The sequence below is a fragment of the Wolffia australiana genome, chromosome 14 (genome assembly GCF_029677425.1).
Source record: "Wolffia australiana isolate 7733 chromosome 14, ASM2967742v1".
Classification (NCBI taxonomy): Eukaryota; Viridiplantae; Streptophyta; class Magnoliopsida; order Alismatales; family Araceae; genus Wolffia; species Wolffia australiana.
In genome coordinates this window covers 14721106-14741136 of record NC_135848.1, presented here as the reverse complement: position 1 = coordinate 14741136, position 20031 = coordinate 14721106, and the positions used below count along the sequence as shown (strand labels likewise).

General features: G+C 43.8%; 3 protein-coding genes and 1 long non-coding RNA gene across 8 annotated transcripts; 3 read left to right on the top strand and 1 right to left on the bottom strand.

Annotated features, from left to right (window-relative positions):
• Window positions 1-210: 210 nt before the first annotated feature.
• Window positions 211-5768, top strand: CYP97A3 (cytochrome P450, family 97, subfamily A, polypeptide 3). The gene is made up of 16 exons (XM_078585600.1): window positions 211-393; window positions 711-903; window positions 990-1209; window positions 1289-1360; window positions 1438-1548; window positions 2180-2371; window positions 2476-2637; window positions 2724-2819; window positions 2901-3002; window positions 3121-3153; window positions 3217-3297; window positions 3370-3452; window positions 3606-3737; window positions 3801-3861; window positions 5287-5352; window positions 5445-5768. Exons 1-16 carry the CDS (start codon window positions 333-335, stop codon window positions 5565-5567), a joined length of 1788 nt encoding a protein of 595 aa, XP_078441726.1. The 5' UTR covers window positions 211-332; the 3' UTR covers window positions 5568-5768.
• Window positions 5769-6292: 524 nt separating this feature from the next.
• Window positions 6293-9408, top strand: LOC144711617 (putative pectate lyase 8). The gene is made up of 5 exons (XM_078585601.1): window positions 6293-6573; window positions 7274-7360; window positions 7519-8161; window positions 8707-8949; window positions 9024-9408. Exons 1-5 carry the CDS (start codon window positions 6470-6472, stop codon window positions 9243-9245), a joined length of 1299 nt encoding a protein of 432 aa, XP_078441727.1. The 5' UTR covers window positions 6293-6469; the 3' UTR covers window positions 9246-9408.
• A 1296-nt stretch (window positions 9409-10704) lies between these two features.
• On the top strand, window positions 10705-13370 carry LOC144711815 (cellulose synthase, putative (DUF1644)). Of its 5 annotated transcripts, none has more exons than XM_078585897.1 (3): window positions 10705-10896; window positions 11162-11321; window positions 12390-13370. In XM_078585897.1, exon 3 carries the CDS (start codon window positions 12403-12405, stop codon window positions 13162-13164), a length of 762 nt encoding a protein of 253 aa, XP_078442023.1. In that variant the 5' UTR covers window positions 10705-10896; window positions 11162-11321; window positions 12390-12402; the 3' UTR covers window positions 13165-13370. The 5 variants fall into 5 exon arrangements, with proteins under 5 accessions (XP_078442023.1, XP_078442024.1, XP_078442025.1 ...); XM_078585898.1 differs by having other exon boundaries at window positions 10705-11321; window positions 12390-13170; window positions 13255-13370; XM_078585899.1 differs by having other exon boundaries at window positions 10705-11321; window positions 12390-13170; window positions 13229-13370.
• Window positions 13371-15328: 1958 nt separating this feature from the next.
• Window positions 15329-16095, bottom strand: LOC144712012 (uncharacterized). The gene is made up of 2 exons (XR_013583708.1): window positions 15764-16095; window positions 15329-15662 (listed from the first exon to the last, which is right to left on the bottom strand). It is a non-coding gene; the product is annotated as an uncharacterized LOC144712012 (long non-coding RNA).
• Window positions 16096-20031: the final 3936 nt, after the last annotated feature.

The following is a 20031-nucleotide window of genomic DNA, read 5'->3' as shown; positions in this document are numbered from 1 at the left end:
CTCCGCCACCGGTCATCCAAGAGGGCGATAGACGTCCAAATCGTTGGATGACGACACGTTGACGTCCCTCTAAAAGTGTTATGCGCTTTTTGCTTACGTGTCAAAAATGGATTGGGTAGGCACCGAATCGGTGCGCAGCGTTGCGTACAAGGCACTTTATCATCGTCCCTCTGGTTTGTGCCGCAGGGCAAGGATAGATAAAGCGATGGCCTCTGGTTCACCACGACGCGAGAATTTTCATTCAAAATCGCGCTCGTCTCGGTTCTTCGAATGTGACTGATTTGTGAATAAAGGAGAATTTTCCTGATCTGCTGATCTTCACAGCTCTATCCATGGCAGCCGCCGCCAGTCTCTTCTTGCCGCGCATCAAGCCTTGTGGCGGCGTCGACGGAGGTACGTTTTTGATCGTTTCGTCGACTGAGATTTTGGTGATTTTGAGTTGTTCTTGTTGTTTTCTCGCTTTGTACGATGATGTGATTGTTTTCGTAATAGTTTTTCGTGTTGTTTTCTCGCGTTGTGTGATGATTTGATTGTTTTCCTAATAGTTTTTCTTGTTGTTTGCTCTCGTTGTATGATGATTTGATTGTTTTTCTAGCAGGAGTTGTTCTTGTTGTTTGCTCTCTTTGTACGGTAGTTTGATTGTGTTCCTAGTGGGAATTGTTCTTGTTGTTTGCTCGCTTTGTGTAATGATTTGATTGTTTTCGTTTTAGGAGTTGGCGGAAGGCAGCGGTTCCTTCGTCGCCGTGCGAGCGTCGTCTGCTCTGCTTCATCGTCTTCAACAAAGCCGGGGAAGGATGACGACAACCAGGCCGTGAAGGACGTGGAGAGGCTTCTAGAAGAGAAGAGGCGCGCTGAGTTGGCGTCTCGGATCGCCTCCGGTGAATTCACCGTCGCGAAAACTGGGTGCGTACACAAATTCTTCGTTACTTCAGATTGTTCTAAGTGATTTACTTCAGATTTCTTCCCGTTAAATTCTTTTAAAATTTCAGATTTGTTCCTCGTTTTCGAGAGAGCTTGATGAAATTGGGGGCGCCGGGGAAGTTTTTGGATGAAATTCTCTCGCTTTCAACATGGGGAGCAAACGAGGATTTGAAAATTCCTCAGGCCAGTGGATCGGTGGCAGCTGTCGGAGCGCAGGCCTTCTTCATCCCTCTCTACGATCTTTTCCTGACCTACGGAGGGATTTTTCGCCTCACCTTTGGACCCAAAGTAACGTTCAAACATCATACATTTGAATTTCCAGGTCACTAATCCATCTCGAACTTGGCTGATTGTCCGCTGCAAATAGTCTTTCCTTATAGTTTCCGATCCTGGGATTGCCAAGCACATTCTCAGAGACAATTCAAAGGCTTATTCCAAGGTTAATTAAATTGTCACTTGATCCTGCTAAATTTCATTTTTAATTTGGTTTTTGCTTACTCTGATTCTCTCTTGCAGGGCATCCTTGCCGAAATCCTGGAATTTGTGATGGGCACTGGTTTGATCCCGGCAGATGGTGATATTTGGCTGGCAAGGAGGAAAACGATCGTTCCCGCATTACATCAAAAGGTGGCCATACCTCGTTTCTGACGATTATCAGAGGAAGGGTTTGGGATGATGATGACGAAGTGATGATTGGTCATCTTCATTGTCATCCATAGGTTAATAGTGAATTGTCATCGTCATGGTCAATTGTTCAGGCCCACACATTATCAACGGCGACAACGATGAGATTTGGGGATGGGAGTGATAAGCAAGAATTCGTCCTTGTATGGTAATCCTAGTCTGGTGTTGCCAAGGAAGACGAGAAGTATACGATGATGATTCATAACCATCATTGTCATCCAGTTTCCAAGCGCTGCCTTTGTCATCATCTCCGTCATAAATCGGCTGATGAGCAATCATGATCATCATTGTCATTTGTCCAAGCCAAACTATGGGGTGACAATGGTGATGATGATGATGATTTGAAGATTAGGAGATCATTGTCCACTAATCATAGTAGGTATCGACTATGAAGATGACAAGTGTATGATGCAATTTGGTCTTCATCATCATCCTGTTTCCAAGAACCATCATCATCATCATAATTCATCCAAAGCCAAACATGGGATGATGATGCCGAATTCCTCACCATCAGCCAACCCTAATCAAAGTTCTTATTTTATATCTTTCCTCTAATATTTTACTTGATCTCCAGTATGTCTCTGCTATGGTTGGTCTTTTTGCGGAGGCCACCAATAAACTCTGCCTGAAGCTGGATTCTGCAGCTTCAAATCGAGACGATGTTGAAATGGAGTCCTTGTTTTCTCACCTGACATTGGATATCATTGGGAAGGCAGTCTTCAACTATGATTTTGACTCGTTGACCAATGATACGGGTATCGTTGAGGTATTCAACATCTCACTTATTTTATTTTCTCATTTTTTAAAAGATTATTCTCCTCCATTACATACCCGTTTCTCATTTTTTTTTCTTATACTGCGGATCATTAGGCCGTTTACTCAGTACTTAGGGAAGCAGAAATGCGAAGTTTATCTCCGATTCCCACATGGGACATTCCCATCTGGAAAGATATCTCGCCGAGGCAGAGGAAAGTGTCCGCATCTCTCAAGCTAATCAATGAAACACTTGATTCCCTGATTGATATCTGCAAGGTGGTCTTGAATAAAATTATCTTGGTCGTTTACTCTATTTTTTGTTTCTCTGAATTTAAATTTTCATCCTTCTTTTTGTAATTCAGAAAATGGTTGAAGAGGAAGAACTGCAGTTTTATGAAGAATACATGAATGAGCAAGATCCCAGCATTCTTCGCTTTCTATTGGCATCAGGCGATGATGTATTTATTCACCGCAGTTTCCATTTTTATTATATTTTTTGTGTCATTCTATATTCATGTTCTTCCTGATTATCTTGAAAGGTTACAAGCAAACAGCTCCGCGATGATCTGATGACGATGCTGATTGCCGGCCACGAAACAACTGCAGCGCTGCTGACATGGACATTTTACTTACTTTCAAAGGTTTGAATTGATTGAATTGGACACGATATCATCTGAAAACTTGAGCCTTTTCAATGTCTTTTTAAGAGGTAAACCCATGAAGAAGAACTCACTAAAATTTCATGTCGAACTTCCCCAGGAACCAGCTGCCATGTCCAAACTCCAAGAAGAGGTAAGAAAAGAACATGTATTTTGCGCTATGCGCAATAACAAAACTCATAGATCTTATTCGCAGGTTGATAGTGTACTGGGGGACCGTTTTCCTACAGTGGAAGACATGAAGAAGCTCAAGTACACCAGTCGCGTCATCAGCGAAGTAGGAGTTATTACTATTATTATTATAACTTGAAAAATTAAGAAATTTATTTTTCTTAATTTCTATTGGCAGTCCCTGAGACTGTACCCGCAACCGCCAGTGCTTATCCGCCGCTCCATTGAAGACGATGTTTTGGGAGGATACCCGATAAAGAGGTAAAGTAGACTGGTGAGCGCTCGAGTTCTAACATGGCATCAGAGCTGTTAGATTCAATCGCTTACCAACTGTGTTAAAAGCTATAGCTGATAGCAAGGGCGCTACTTTTAATCTTTAAGTTTGCGAGATTAATAAAAGTTATATGATAACAGCGGGGAGGACATATTTATCTCGGTCTGGAATCTCCACCGGAGTCCGCACAAGTGGGCCAACGCAGACTCGTTCAACCCGGAGAGGTGGCCGCTGGACGGGCCCACTCCCAACGAGACCAACCAAGCTTTCAGGTAAATATTCATGCAATCAGACCAAAATTTGGTGAGTTCTAAATTTTTCCATCAATAATCCAGCTTCCTGCCCTTCGGCGGCGGCCCGAGGAAGTGCGTTGGCGACATGTTTGCATCATTTGAGGTAAATCTATCTCTATCTCTATCTCTATCTCCATCTCTTTATCTATCTTTATCTCTATCTCTATCTCCATCTCTTTATCTATCTTTATCTCTATCTCTATCTCTATCTCCATCTCTTTATCTATCTTTATCTCTATCTCTATCTCTATCTCCATCTCTTTATCTATCTTTATCTCTATCTCTATCTCCATCTCTTTATCTATCTTTATCTCTATCTCTATCTCCATCTCTTTATCTATCTTTATCTCTATCGCTATCTCTATCTCTATCTCTATCTCCATCTCTATCTCTATCTCTATCTCTATCTTTGTCTCTATCTCTATCTCTGTCTCTCTGTCTCTATCTCTATCACTATCTCTATCTCCATATCTATCTCTATCTCTATCTCTGTCTCTCTGTCTCTATCTCTATCACTATCTCTATCTCCATATCTATCTCTATCTCTGTCTCTCTGTCTCTATCTCTATCACTATCTCTATCTCCATATCTATCTCTATCTCCATCTCCATCTCCATCTCCATCTCCATCTCCATCTCCATCTCCATCTCCATCTCCATCTCCATCTCCATCTCCATCTCCATCTCCATCTCCATCTCCATCTCCATCTCCATCTCCATCTCCATCTCCATCTCCATCTCTATCTCCATCTCCATCTCCATCTCTATCTCTGTATCAATCTTTATCTCTATCTCTATCTTTGTATCAATCTTTATCTCTATCTCTATCTCTATCTCTATCTTTGTATCAATCTTTATCTCTATCTCTATCTTTGTATCAATCTTTATCTCTATCTCTATCTCTATCTCTATCTCTATCTTTGTATCAATCTTTATCTCTATCTCTATCTCTATCTCTATCTCTATCTCTATCTTTGTATCAATCTTTATCTCTATCTCTATCTCTATCTCTATCTCTATCTCTATCTTTGTATCAATCTTTATCTCTATCTCTATCTCTATCTCTATCTCTATCTCTATCTCTATCTTTGTATCAATCTTTATCTCTATCTCTATCTCTATCTCTATCTCTATCTTTGTATCAATCTTTATCTCTATCTCTATCTCTATCTCTATCTTTGTATCAATCTTTATCTCTATCTCTATCTCTATCTCTATCTTTGTATCAATCTTTATCTCTATCTCTATCTCTATCTCTATCTTTGTATCAATCTTTATCTCTATCTCTATCTCTATCTCTATCTTTGTATCAATCTTTATCTCTATCTCTATCTCTATCTCTATCTTTGTATCAATCTTTATCTCTATCTCTATCTCTATCTCTATCTTTGTATCAATCTTTATCTCTATCTCTATCTCTATCTCTATCTCTATCTCTATCTCTATCTCTATCTCTATCTTTGTATCAATCTTTATCTCTATCTCTATCTTTATCTTTGTATCAATCTTTATCTCTATCTCTTCCGCAGGCCATCGTTGCGTTGGCGATGCTGGTACGACGGTTCAATTTCCAGATGGCGCCCGGAGCGCCACCGGTGAGAAAATTCATCGACCCATCTAGCCCATTAGGTCCATTTACGCTTTTTTAGAGAGAGAATTGATGAGAGAGAAACTCTGGGAAACGCAGGTGGAGATGACGACTGGAGCCACCATCCACACGACGGAGGGCCTGTGGATGACGGTCACGCGCAGGACGCCGGCTCCCGTCATCCCCGTCCTGGCCGGTTCGGCCGTTGACTCTGGCATTTAAGTCAACCTCGGGCCCAGCAATCAATGGCCCGCGGCTGTAAATAACGACCATTACAGGGGTGAATTGATCATAAATTAGGGGGAAATAGTGTTCAGTCGCCGACACGTGGCCCGCATCCACATGGGCGTCACGTGTACAGCCTGTTGTCGCCCTATCAATCATACCCTCTTAAAGTAAGTTTTTAAGAGGCGGGTTTTCTTATTCCACGTGGCATATAAAAGGCGCGAAAACCGGCTATGCCGGCCACGTGGTGGAGAGAGAACGTGAGCTAAGGCCGTCGAGGCAGCGGCGCCGCCGGCGACCTACCGATACACGGCGACCAACGACGGCTCCCAATTTACTAAAAAGACCTCAAAGCAGGTGAAATCGGACGGCTGAGAAAGCATCCGATTTATGATTAAGAGAAGGAGAGCCGTCCGATGGGGCGAGTATTGCCACGCGCGAGGGTGGATGGCAGAGAAGTAAATGCAACGGGCTGGACGATCGCGTCGGGAACAGTAAACGCTCAGTGACTGCAGTCGTGAATCCGACGTGGCAAGGTCACGTGAGAGAGCAGGCTCGCACGTGCCAAGGGTGCGCCCGGACACGACCGTTGCGAAGGCGGGCGAGGCTCGATCGGTTGGTGGCGGTTAGGCCGTGAGTGGAGTCGGCTGGCGGCAGGGTTAACGGAAGCTAACCATGGTTAGCCACGTCGGACGGGTTCTATAAAAGGGAGCGTTGAAGAAGACCGTGGCGAGGTCGTTCGTTTTATCGCTACTGCGCGGCTCTCAGTCTCTCTCTCTCGCTCTCTCTGATGCCCTCTCCCTGTTCGTTCAGCTCCGGCGCCTTCGATCTGCTCTTCTGAGCTGGTTTTGGCGGAGAGGAGAGTTAGCGGAGGAGGAGGAGGAGAAGATTCTTTGGTGATGGCGGCATTTCTTCGTTCGTCTACAGCGGCTTCCGCCGTGCTAGCTTTGTTGTTGATCGGCGGCGTAGGCTGGATAGGGTACAAAACGGCCTCAGATTCGAGGTATGCATTCTCTAGTCTCGATTCGTCGTGTGCGCGGTCTTATTCGTGTTTTTCTACTCAAATTTTAGTTAATCTTTTGAGAATCTGTCGATTCCTTGCGCGCTTGCGGTAGAACTTTCTTGCTGCTGCCTGCTTAGCTTATGAACAAGTCAAGTATTGCTGATTTTCTGAAATTAAATGATGTGAAGCTACGTGTCGGCGGGAAACGTTGATTTTACCTGTTTATAGCTTGTCTGTTCTCTTTGGCGTTCGCCGACAGCGACTGCTTACAGTTTGGGCGAAACTATTTTTAATGTTTGCTCCTTTCTAGCTTTTTGTTATTATTATATAATTTTTTAAGGAAGAGGGGTAGTAAGAAGAGCAGATCTCGCAAGATCTGAGAAATAGCTCCGAGGACGCTCCTGTTCTCGGCTCACACACTCAAATCTGAAACGCCTCTCCCAAAAGTTTCAAAGTAGAAGTAAAAACTGTAGCGAAATATTTCTAGAAACAACCTCAGTCTCGTCTCCTCTAAGAGTTCATCGAAAACTTTTTCACCGACCTCGAGATCTTGCTAGAGGCGGTCTGCCCAGAGCAGCCGATTTCTCGCTCCCCGAGAAAACCGCTCGAGTATTAAATGCAAGAAGTCCGTACGCGATTCCGTTAGACCGAGGGTATTCCCGTCTTTTCCCCCCACAGTCACATGACTTTTTTCTCGCAGGCCACGAGAATTGAAGCGGGAAAACGAAACAAAAGAGCCTCTCGGCGCGGTCCAAGATCCCGAGCTAGTGGTCTCCGACGTGCACGCGTAAGCCCACGCGCCCCTCTCTCACGGAAAAATTTTAAAGGAAAATTTAAACGGAAAATTTGACATTAACTGCACGTCACATGGGCTGCCCCACGGTGGAGGAACGGAATTGAAAGCCGAGGGTCGGTGGGTTAATGGGTGGTTTGGTCAACGGGCAGGGCGATCCAGAACGGAACGGCGAGGCGGGCGCTGGGGTTCCTGTCCTGCGGGACGGGCAACCCGATCGACGACTGCTGGCGGTGCGACCCGGAGTGGCACAAGAACCGGAAGCGGCTCGCGGACTGCGGCATCGGGTTCGGACGGAACGCGATCGGGGGACGGAACGGGCGGTTCTACGTGGTGACGGACGCCGGCGACGACGACCCCGTCAACCCGAAGCCCGGGACGCTCCGCCATGCCGTCATCCAGGACGAGCCCCTCTGGATCGTCTTCCATCGCGACATGGTGATCACCCTCAAGCAGGAGCTGATCATGAACAGCTTCAAGACGCTGGACGGGCGCGGCGCCGACGTCCACATCGCCAACGGGGCCTGCATCACCGTCCAATTCGTGACCAACGTGATCATCCACGGGCTGCACATCCACGACTGCCGGCCCACCGGCAACGCCATGGTCCGCAGCTCGCCGAGCCACTACGGCTGGCGGACCATGGCCGACGGCGACGCCATCTCCATCTTCGGCTCGAGCCACGTCTGGGTCGACCACAACTCCCTCTCCAACTGCGCCGACGGCCTCGTCGACGCCATCATGGGCTCCACCGCCATCACCATCTCCAACAACTACTTCACCCACCACAACGAGGTACCCCCAAAGCCCATTACCCACTATAGATCCGGATCGTCCCCTTCGTGGACGAATGACAGACGAAGTTCGTCCCGTCATACGTCCGATTTTAGCTCGGGGACGAAGGGCAGGACAGTTTTTTGTCCAGCGACAAAAATACGTCCCGTCCCGTCCTCCCGGAACGAATTTTCGTCCCAAAATTCGTCCGGGACTAAAATACCCAATTTTATATTTTTAATATATTATTATAGATTTTTCTAAGTATTTCCAGGGAAATATGGAGGAGAGAGAATCCAAATGGGCACATGAACAATTAATTCTGAGCTGCGTCAGTTTGCATGCGCAAAAAACACAAGGGCCTTGATGAGAAACCGTCGGATGTGAATCCGGTGGTTTTTCGTCCACATCCGTCCGTCTGGAGGTCAAACCAGACGGACGGTTTTTTCGTCCCATCGGACGGGATGATTTTCTCGTCCCGTGACGAAAAAATCGTCCCGTCTGCATCCCTGAACTATATTACCCACCACCCAAGGCCCATTGACTTACGGCCCATTTACCCTTAGGTGATGCTGCTGGGCCACAGCGACTCGTACGAGAGAGACAAGGCCATGCAGGTCACCATCGCGTTCAACCACTTTGGCGAGGGGCTCATCCAGAGAATGCCACGTTGCCGCCACGGATACTTCCACGTGGTCAACAACGACTACACCCACTGGGAGATGTACGCCATCGGCGGCAGCGCCAACCCCACCATCAACAGCCAGGGCAACCGCTACCTCGCCCCCGCCAACCCCTTCGCCAAGGAGGTCCTAACCCTAACCCTAACCCTAACCCTAACCCTTTACGTAATTCCCGGCCCTGACCTGAATTGGGATTTCAGGTGACGAAGAGGGTGGGGACGCCGACGGCGACGTGGACCGGGTGGAATTGGCGGTCGGAGGGGGATTTACTGTTGAACGGGGCTTACTTTACACCGTCGGGTGCCGGCGCGGCGGGGAGCTACTCGCGGGCGTCGAGCCTGGGGGCGAAGTCGTCGTCCATGGTCGGGTCCATCACATCCGGCGCCGGCGCGCTTTCCTGCCGTAAGGGCACGAGCTGCTGAGTCGTCGTTGGCGGTCGTGTTCATCGTCTTCCTTGTGTCAACCTCCGCCTGATTCCAGTGCGGAAGCGTTGTTATTCCTCATTTCTCCCTCCTTTCGTTGTCTCCCTTTGTTTTTTCCTTCTGGCCCTGAGAGGAGCATCAACAGAAAGACATCTACAGTCTACATCTCTCTCTCTCTAGAACATGGCTATCTCTCCATCCTCTTCATGGGGGGGCGAGCTTCATGGGGGGGCAGCTTTTGGCAGGTTGACCACAGCCTAAGACAATGTTTAGAGATGCTCTCTGAAGTTCTGTCTTGGCAGGCTTTTACACTAGTGGTGGGAAGACCGCAAGGGTTTGACAGTCTTGGTTGACTAGTCAATGTCAAACACAAAATATAAAATTATGTTGATGATCAAGTGCCCTGTTGATAGCTTTAGAAATGCTGGTAATGGGTACTGCCCTGTTGCCTCCATTCACTTAATATACATATAATTATTTACTTCTGGTTCTGGTTTGGTTTGACCTTAGGACTTAAACCCTTCTACAGCCCCAGTATAGTTTGGACTGACTGGTCCCGGAGTAGAATGGTGCAGGGTTTTTGGACCTTGATCTCTCTCTCTTCCCATGCTCCTCTTAGGTATCCATCTCTTTCTCTCTTTATCATCGTCATCATCATTATCATTATCTTTCGTGGATCAGAGGTATGGTGGGTTGGCTGCAGATCAGAGCGCACAGGATGAACAACATATGAAGAAGTATTGATTGGTGATAATGATGTCTCTCTCTGTTGATCACACTATCCCCCTTAGTTACTGATCTCTCATCTGCATATTTTCTCTCTTTTCCTGCATTTTTGTTCATCTCTTTATTTTCTGTCTCTACCTGCAATTACCTATCTCTCATCTGCATCCTCTTTCTCTCTCTGCCGCTCTGTGTCTTGATCTATCTCTCATGTACCCTCTCTTTACCCATCTCTGATTTACATCCTTTCTCTCTCTACATGTATTTCTCTCTGTACATCTCCCGGCCTTGATTACCCATCTGTATCTTCTTCCTCATGATTTTTCCTTCATCTCTCCCTCTATTGATATATCTACCTTCACCTCTCTTGCTATCAACAGATCCATCTATCTCTCTCTCTGCATGCATCTCTCTCTCCTCAGTAACCATGCAATGATGGTTTAGGATGTTCGTGAGCTTAGTCAAGGGGTTGTGGATCATTTTTACCATTTTGCCCCTCCTTCCCCTATTTCGCATAGTCGATAACGTGGCCACCACTGACTAATCCACGTCGCTTGTCTTTATTGGGCCGAAGTCTCGTCATCCTTATTGGGCTCGACCTCTGGAACACGATAACGAGAGACTCCGAAAGCGGTTGGTGTGGTCCGCAGGAACAGAATAACGGTGACGGGTGGCGAATGTCGACAATATTACATCCGTGGCGCGTATATAATTGGTTTCTGGAAAGTCTTAGCCTTCGATTTTCTTCTTCTATCCTCCGTCGGCGAGAGCTTCCGCGCGGAGCGGGCGAAGGGTATAAAGAGCGAGAGAGATCGATCGGTCGTGGATTAGCTGCCGTGTTGATTGATCTTTCGATCGAGGAAGAAAGATCGGCGGAAGGGCGCGAACGATCGGGAAAGAGAAGATTCGATCTCGCCCTTCCCTTTTTGTAAAATCCTCGTCTGTTCGTTCGTTTGATTCTACCCGCGATTTCTCTCCGATTCCTCGTCGGTTTTCTTTACTGCGGAGATGGGCTTGATTTCTCTTTTTGCGGAGAGAGTAATTCGATCGACCTCGAAATTTGTGTTCTTCCGCTTTCCTTTCCCCGGAATTGAAATTCAGGGCTCGGCCGCTTACCGCGTTGTTTGGATCGTCTTTGCCCGGTTTTTCCTTACCAGACATGATTATGCGTGACGGAATCTGCTGTCCTGTAGATTGAGAACGAAAGCTATTCGGTGATAAACCTGAAGTCGTTTTCCTTGTCGCACATTCATGCAATCTCTGTTCCTGATCAGTGCCTCTCTGGATTGAATCTCTGACCTCCATTCCTCTAACAAATCTGGAGGATTCTTGCGATCCCGAACTTCGACTGCAGTAAGTCCCTCTCATCCCCAACATTTCTCCCAATCTGCTTAATTCAATTCCAATAAATCGGAATTCGATCTCCATGCTCCACTCAAAGGCAAATCCTCATCTCAACCTGTTCATTCCTGAATCGTAAGCGAAACAGAAGAAATATCTGCAACAAAAAACATTGAATTTCCTCGATTAATCTCTTGGAGGTTTGACGTTGACGATCGGTTGCCCATCCTCAACCATCAAGTCGTCAACTCAAACGTATCTGGGTCAGTTCATTCTCTCAATCTGCTAATTAATTTCCATCCCCGTTCCCTTTTCTCTCTAATTTGCATGCTTCACACAAAGGAAAATCCTCATCTTAGCCTGTACATTCTTGAATTGGAAGCGAACACATTGAATTTCCTCGATTAATCTCTTGGAGGCTTGACGTTGACGATCGGTTGCCCATCCTCAACCATCAAGTCGTCACTCAAACGTATCTGGGTCAGTTCATTCTCTCAATCTGCTAATTAATTTCCATCCCCGTTCCCTTTTCTCTCTAATCTGCATGCTTCACACAAAGGAAAATCCTCATCTTAGCCTGTTCATTCCTGAATTGGAAGCGAAAACATTGAATTTCCTCGATTAATCTCTTGGAGGCTTGACGTTGACGATCGGTTGCCCATCCTCAACCATCAATTCGTCAACATTCTTCTAATGTGCTAATTAACTTCCATCCCCATTCCCTTTTCTCTCTAATCTGCATGCTTCACACAAAGGAAAATCCTCATCTTAACCTGTTCATTCCTGAATTAGAAGCGAAAACATTGAATTTCTTCGATTAATCTCTTGGAGGCTTGACGTTGACGATCGGTTGCCCATTCCCTTTTCTCTCTAATCTGCATGCTTCACGCAAAGGAAAATCCTCATCTTAGCCTGTTCATTCCTGAATTAGAAGCGAAAACATTGCATTTCCTCGATTAGTCTCTCGGAGGCTTGACGTTGACGACTGATTAATCTATTCGTCAACGTAAACGTACCTGGGTCAGTTCAGTCTTGTCAATGGCATCCTCAAGGCGGAGTCGTTGACGTTAAACATGGCAGCGAGCAGGGGAGGATGACGCAATCGAAGGCGGGGAGTTCGTCCGGGACGCAATCGAAGGAGTGGGACGAGATCGCGTGCCCGGTCTGCCTGGACCAGCCCCACAACGCGGTCCTGCTGGTCTGCGCGTCGCACGACAAGGGGTGCCGGCCCATGGTCTGCGACACGAGCCACCGCCACTCCAACTGCCTGGACCGGCTCAAGACCCAGAAGCCCGGCGACCCGGTCACCTGCCCGCTCTGCCGCGGGCCCGTCATCGGGTTTCGGATCGAGGAGGAGCTCCGCCACTACCTCGACCAGAAGCCCCGCGCCTGCTCCAGAGAATCCTGCGCCTTCTCCGGCTGCTACCGCGAGCTCCGCCGCCACGCCCGCCGCGCCCACCCCGCCGCCCGCCCCGCCGCCGCCGACCCGTCGCGCCAGCGCGCGTGGCGCCGGCTCGAGCGCGAGCGCGAGCTCGGCGACGTCATCTCCGCGCTCCACGCCGCGTCCCCGGGGGCGGTCGTCATCGGGGACTACGTCATCGACGGCGCCAACGACGACGTTGACGACGCCGGACCCCCCCGCCGGTCCTGGTGGACCACGCTGTTCATGCTTCAGATGCTCCAGAGCCCGCCCCCGGCTCGGTCCTGGCGCAGCCACCGCCGGCCCGGGCACCGCGCCCTCTGGGACCTCAACCTGCCCGACCTGGATGACGCCGCCGATGACGCCGCGCGGCCGCCCCGTCGCCGCCGCTTCTCCCGTCCGTCCCCCGAGCGCGACGACTCCGGTCGCCGTTGACTCTCGGTTAGTGTACTCTGTACAGCTCGCTTTCTTTTTCCTTGTTTGTTTGACTTGTGTGCAGCTGCCCAACCCCCCCTGCCGGTGCAGATTATGGTCGCCGGGAACTGGCCTCCTTGCTTCGGTTCTTAGCTTCATTCTCCGTTCTTGTATTCGTTCTCTTGACTCTGTTGAAATGGAAAATTTGACTCTTGATTGGCGTCCCCCGAGGTATGTGTTTTCCCTGCAGATTACTATTCAAGTTTTATTGTGGGGAATTATTTCAGGAAATTATCATCCTCGTTGTCTAGAACAAGGTGCAGATTTTTAGGAGATTTAAGTTGCTTGTGAGTTTGAGATGGTCTAACGAGATGAATGGACATGATTGATACGGGAGCTCCTCTAAGCTTTCCAGCCTGTGGAGCCACTCTGGGATGAATCTTTGATGTTCTTGGTGAGCCTGTTGATAATTTAGGTCCTGTAGATACTCGCACAACATCTCCTATTCATAGATCCCAGTTTGATCCAAAATTAGCAATCTTTGAAACTGGGAATAAAGTAGTGGATCTTGGGTTGCTGCAGTGGATGATAGATCGGACTATTTTGGGTTGCTGCAGTGGGTAAAACAGTACTGATTGTGGGACAAAATCCTCGTTGTGTAGATCATAAATTTGTTAAAATCCATTCTAATGACACATGGTGGGAATTTTACTTCAAGATTTGATGTTTTAGGAAAGTATTTTGGAAATGTTGTATGGGTATTGGGAAGCTGATGTTATCTTTGGAGATCCATAACTTTTTTGGCTGAGGAGCTAAAGGTTAAACCACATTCTCGGATCATGGCATGGCATCACATGATAATCCGTACAATATCACACCATCTATCCAGAAGTTATGAGTTCATTTTGTTTTCGGTAGAGTATATAATCTCATAATCACAAACTGAGTAGAGAGAGTATAAGTTGAGACCATTTAAATACAATGTTACCTATAATTGAGATAGTTTTTTATGTATCATAATGGCTTTGAAAGGAGATTCATTGTTATATTTGGTAAATGGGTGATACCTCCTTGTTTCCATGGAATCAATAATTAATTTCATTTGCCAAAAGTGGAGATCGTGTGCACCCCTTCCTGTGCCCTCCAAAAATGCAGAAATATATTTAAAATAATTTATAAATATTATCTAATAATGTATATAATAACACACATCTTTAGTGCCCGCTATGCACCCATGTGCATATGGTCAGCATCCGCATGCGACCTACGTTAGCATGGCTGACGGACACCTTGACAAGTTTGTTATTTTATTTATAAATATTCTGAAATTCTTTGAATACTCTTATCTCCTTTAATAAGCAAGATTTAGTTATATATTTCTATCAAAATATACCAAAATATAAAAATATATGTTTCTCATTTCTAACGCTTCTACTGTTTTAAATATGTTATTATAAATACTACAAAATTATATGAATATTCTTGATACCGCAAATTTCCTTGACATATTTACATAAAGTACGCTTGAATCGAAATAGACACGTATTTCTCATCTTCAAAGCTTCTTCTACTATGTTAACCTATAAAAATGAAGAAAATGAATTTCTACCTTCCTGTGGATTGACCCCTTTCTTGCCCTAAATTCATCATAGAGTTAAAAAGTTGAAATTACATATAAACTATTGGCTAAGTCTGAATTAAAAATACACAAAAATACCGTTAGATTTGAACTTATATAAAATATGAAAAAATTAGAAATATTCCAATGTGCTCATATTCAACATTTTACTCGCTGCTGGAAAATACTGAATTCTTTTTAATTAATCTGGAGATTAAAATAATAATTTTTGGTTAAAATAAATTTTAATACTCATTAAGGAAAATGAATATAATAGGAACTAAATATTCGTAACTTAAATATGATAAATTTAGTATTTAATTAACTTATTTGACATAAAAAACATTTTAACTAAAAATTAAAATATATAAATTTTATTTATTTTTTAAAAATAAATAAAACTCTATCTAGTTTAAGGACAAGGTAATTGGGTGCTCACAAATATAAAAATAAGTATATAGAATTTTATTTATTTTTTTAAAATTTTTAGATAAACATATGGATATTTCATAAATATACTCATATTAAGATTTCTAGACAGAGATATGTAGTGTATTTATGGATGTATTTTATTTTTGTTAACAGTAAATGCTTAGCTCTTAAGTTTTTCAAGAATTCAATCTGTGAAAAATTAATAGTTTATATGACTTCAAACTTTAAAAGTATCATAAATTACCTAGCTCTGGAGCATTTATTTTGAGTTATTTTGCATTGGTTTCCTAACATTTTAAGTGCACCAGTAATGTTTATATAACCACCCTATGGATTCGGGAAAGTCGACCATCGAGTTCTTCTCCCTCTGGATTTCAACATCCAATCTTGCCATGTCCGAGCTTCACCGGTGATTCCGGGGTTTGACCACTCCTTCGAAGAACCATCGCTGGTCGCTCCAGCAAGGATCCTGTTATTATCAAAGAAACCCTCATTCCACAGATTGCGGTGGCAGAATCCGAAGCGCAACAGAACGAAATCGACAACAGCCATTGGAATTCGATTTCTCACTGTCCCCGAAGTTGCTTTTGTGGATTGCACGTTCTTTCCCCCCTTCGTCCGTGCGTACCCCAGAATCAGGCCGGGGACGAACGATCGACGGCATCCGGGTCGCGATTTAGGCCGCGCCATCTCCCTCCTCGACACCTCCAGTGCCGCACTTGACCGTCGAGATAGATCTTTGATCGAACTTGGACGTGAACGTGTCTGGTTGAATGATCTATTGTTGCCCTGCGTGAACTATTGATATCACGGTGGGCTTCTTCTCCCAGTCTTCCCCTCCACACCAGTGAAGATTGCAGTACATTTCTATGTCCGTTATGAACCAACCAGGTTATTCCTCTCTCCCCATTTGCTGTAATTTTTTATCTTCATACCACTTTTGGGCTTAGGGTTTGACATTTTGGACCGGGGACCGGTCGGACCGGACCGAACCAGGACCGAAAAAAGACCGGACCGGAAGTGGACCGAACTTTAGGTAAGGTTTAGGTCCATGCCAAAAAACCGGACCGGACCAGACCCTATCCCACATACTACCCATTCCCCTCCCCATCTCCCTTTCCATGACCTGCCTGAAAGCTCATTGATGTTGCTTCGCATGCACAACGCCTCTGTTCCCCCCGCCTGCTCCTCTGCCACCGTTGGTACCGGGCCGGACCGGGACCGAACAATACCAGACCGGAACTAGACCGAACTTCAGGTACGGTTTAGGTCCATGTCATAAAACCGGACTGTATCGGGACCGTCAAACCCTAGACTAGCTCTGTTGCCTTGTGTTGGGAATAGCCATCTATTTTTGTGATAGAATTATCAGTGACAGTGTTGGACTAGCGTCGCTCTCGGTGACACGGTGTGGACGCACTTGGACGAAGATCGTCCACCACTCCGTTGTCCCTTCTAGCCGAACATCCGGATCATTGGGAGCCTGTCCGTGCCATAACCCGTCCAGTGTCGTCAACTTGGTTAAGTCTCGGATTATCCGACAAATAACTTGCTTCTCGTTAATTTCATAAAATATACATAACATTTCTCATCATCACATAATGTTTTGTGTTCCACCTTCTGTGGTGTAACACGAGCCGAATGATCCCCATCGTTGTGTTACATCATATTCCGTATAAAAATAATAAGTCATAGAGATCATACTTTATGGGAAAAAAATTAAAATATGAAGTTTAATTTTGATATTTTACCAAAAAACAGAATTTCTTGGAGAAATGTTTACTTTCATAGTATTTTGGGATAAGTATTTATATTTTAAAAAATAAATATGATTTAAAATTCATATAAATTTGGATTTGATATTAAATTACTACATGTGTAGTGTTGATTAGACTGAGAACTAATAATCCCAAATAAAATGCTAATTTTAGTTGTAATTTCATGTATTTTATCTTTTTAGTCACATTGAAATATTCATAAATACAAGATATTAAGGCTTAAAATAATTTATTACATTTTTTAAATGAAGTTCATATTTTGTTTATTTTATGATGTTTTAACAAAACTTTATGCCATAAATTTCATGAAGTAAATATTTTTATAATTCATATAATATATATTTTGAAAATTTTATATATTTTTAAGGGTCTATGAAAGAAATTATAACGTTTATATATTTTATGGTATTTTTATAGAATATTTTTTGATATTAAACTCTTAAGGAAAATAATTCTGTAAGAAAGAAAATATAATTTTTTTTTATTTTTAAGGTCTTCCTAAAAATTCATATAATTTTGGGAATATGTCGCACAGATCAAAGCGGAGAGAAGATTGGACATCTCAAATCGCACCAACTTCAAACGACGACATCTAAGGATCTATAAGGACTTTTGGGCTGAAATTTGAGAATATTTATTTATCCTTTCTATCCATTTACTAACTAGGGTATATTAAAAGACCCTCATATCCTTGTAAAAATGCGCCTTTAGATTTTGCTCCTTATTACAATTAGCGGAGTAATTTTCTCACTCAAAATCTCATCCTGACATGTTCTTCCATTCCAAGAGCAAAGGATTGGAGTGACATTTGTATCAAGACATGTAAATATAAAGCACCACTCGGCATGCAGGGTACATGACGGAAAGGTTATTGTGATATTTATCTTTTTATTACTCACACCTTCGTCTTTTTTCATAGGTTCTGATTGCAGATAGCCTAGATTTTCATCATCCACATGCATCCACCAAACTTCACCACTCTATGGTACACATCTGCATCATCTCCATCGCCACCAGCCACGGGAAATCTGCATCACTTATTCCCTCTCTATCCTCTCTGGAGAGTATCGGCCACTATCTCCAATGCAATAAAGCATGGTATTTCATTAATGCTCTCCGCTCTACCCATGCTACTGCTACCTACCATCTGCCAATTAGGTCCTTTGGCCTGAGACATCAAAGATGTCTTGTGGACGGACAGTTATCCTTTGACTATGACCTATGAGTTCATATACATGGAATTCCAAATCGTTTTAGCTTGGATGCATCATGAAGTTCATAAAAATGATTGAATTGTCAAGATGGGTTCATGAAAATGGAATATTTTCCAATACGTGCACTGATTTGGATGACCAATTAGGATTTCACAATCAACCGTACACTATGTCTTTCTTGAAAAGTCAAGTGAATGAGGGACTATATGTACATGGAGACTAATGAGAGTAAGTTTCCATGAGACATTCATTGTTATCTTTTGTATATTCTAGAGCACGACTTGTGGCTTGGCACCCCATGGCTACAAACTCAACATATCTATCATGTTAAGTATCATTGATTTATTAATATATATATATTGATGAACATAAATTATTAGGTTTGCCCATAGTGGATATTGGGACATAGGAGTCCTTAATGATGGAAATATATGTGACTGGGAAGTGAATCACACGTTCCATATCTCATATTTTCATTTACAAAATGTATTCATTTTAATGTATGTGTAATGCTTCTAATGAAGCTCACGAATACATGATTAGATTTAATGAATTATTATGATATCATAATACACATATCACTAATCTTTTAACATGTATTCTACATATTTCTATTTGAATAATACTCGAGAGGAACATCAAAGTATCTAGATCGAATAGAAGTGTCCCCTACCCAATTAGTGTGGAGACACTAAGAATGGAAAGTGGGTGCTCTTTAGCGGAAAGAGTTTACTGAAATGTTCCGTACAAATCCTTGAATAGTACTTAGACCAGAGACATACCAGTTGTACTTTGACAATAAAATATGAGTTCTTAATCATGAAAATAAAAGCAATCTTAGTTTGAGTGCATCAAAAAGTTCACCCAGATGATTGAGCAGTCAAAATGGGATCCATCCGCCCTTGGTATAAGAGGAGGCAATTCAATGAGGATGATGCAATGAAGTCCTTGGCCAAGGCAATGGAATATCAGAGAAGAATTCTTCGATCATTTTTGAATGCATTACTACTCATATGACCTTTTAGGGTTTGAGAGTTTTCTAGGAGCATCAAGCAATGAGGGACTATATGTCTATACTTACATGATAACCGATGATAGACATGGCCCACGGGTGAGTAGATACATAAGTAGTAGCGTGGCACCCCACACATCGGAGACTCGACCTATTAATTGAGTTAAAGTGATCTGCCATTAATTAATGTATATGATGATACATTTAATTAATTTAGAAGGCCAATAACATTATTGGGTTATTGGAGTCCTTAAGCAAATTGATACATGGGTCTAGAGGGTCACACACTATTGGTCTACTAGATGTTAGAAGGTATACCTAAAGTTTGAGAGTTTTTATGAAAAGTACCCTCTTAGTATAAATAGGAGAAGGCATTGAACAAAATTCAACGAGGTCATAATTGTTAAGGGATATTCCCCTTCTTCTCCCCTCTCCCAATAATTCATCTCCATTCCTGATGTGCTATGGAGAAGAAGGGGCTGAAAAGTTAAACATCACAACATGTCTCACTCGAGGATCTAATAAATTGAAGGATATGATCTGTGGCCGAGGTGATTTGATAAATTATTTTTTAGATGCCATTTTGATTCAACTCGAGTGATCTGCTGTTGGAATCCAACTTCTTTCAAGCAGATCAAGGCCATACAAACCCAAAAAATAATTATAATGATACATAGGTTTAGAGAGTCATACAAATAGTGTTTTGGACGTTAGAGGATATACTTGAAGTTTAGAGGTTTTATGAAATTTCTTATCAAGCATAAATAGGAAAAACCTGGAATGAAATTCACCCATGCCAGAATACCTTAGGTGCCCATCCTTCTTCCCTTGGCT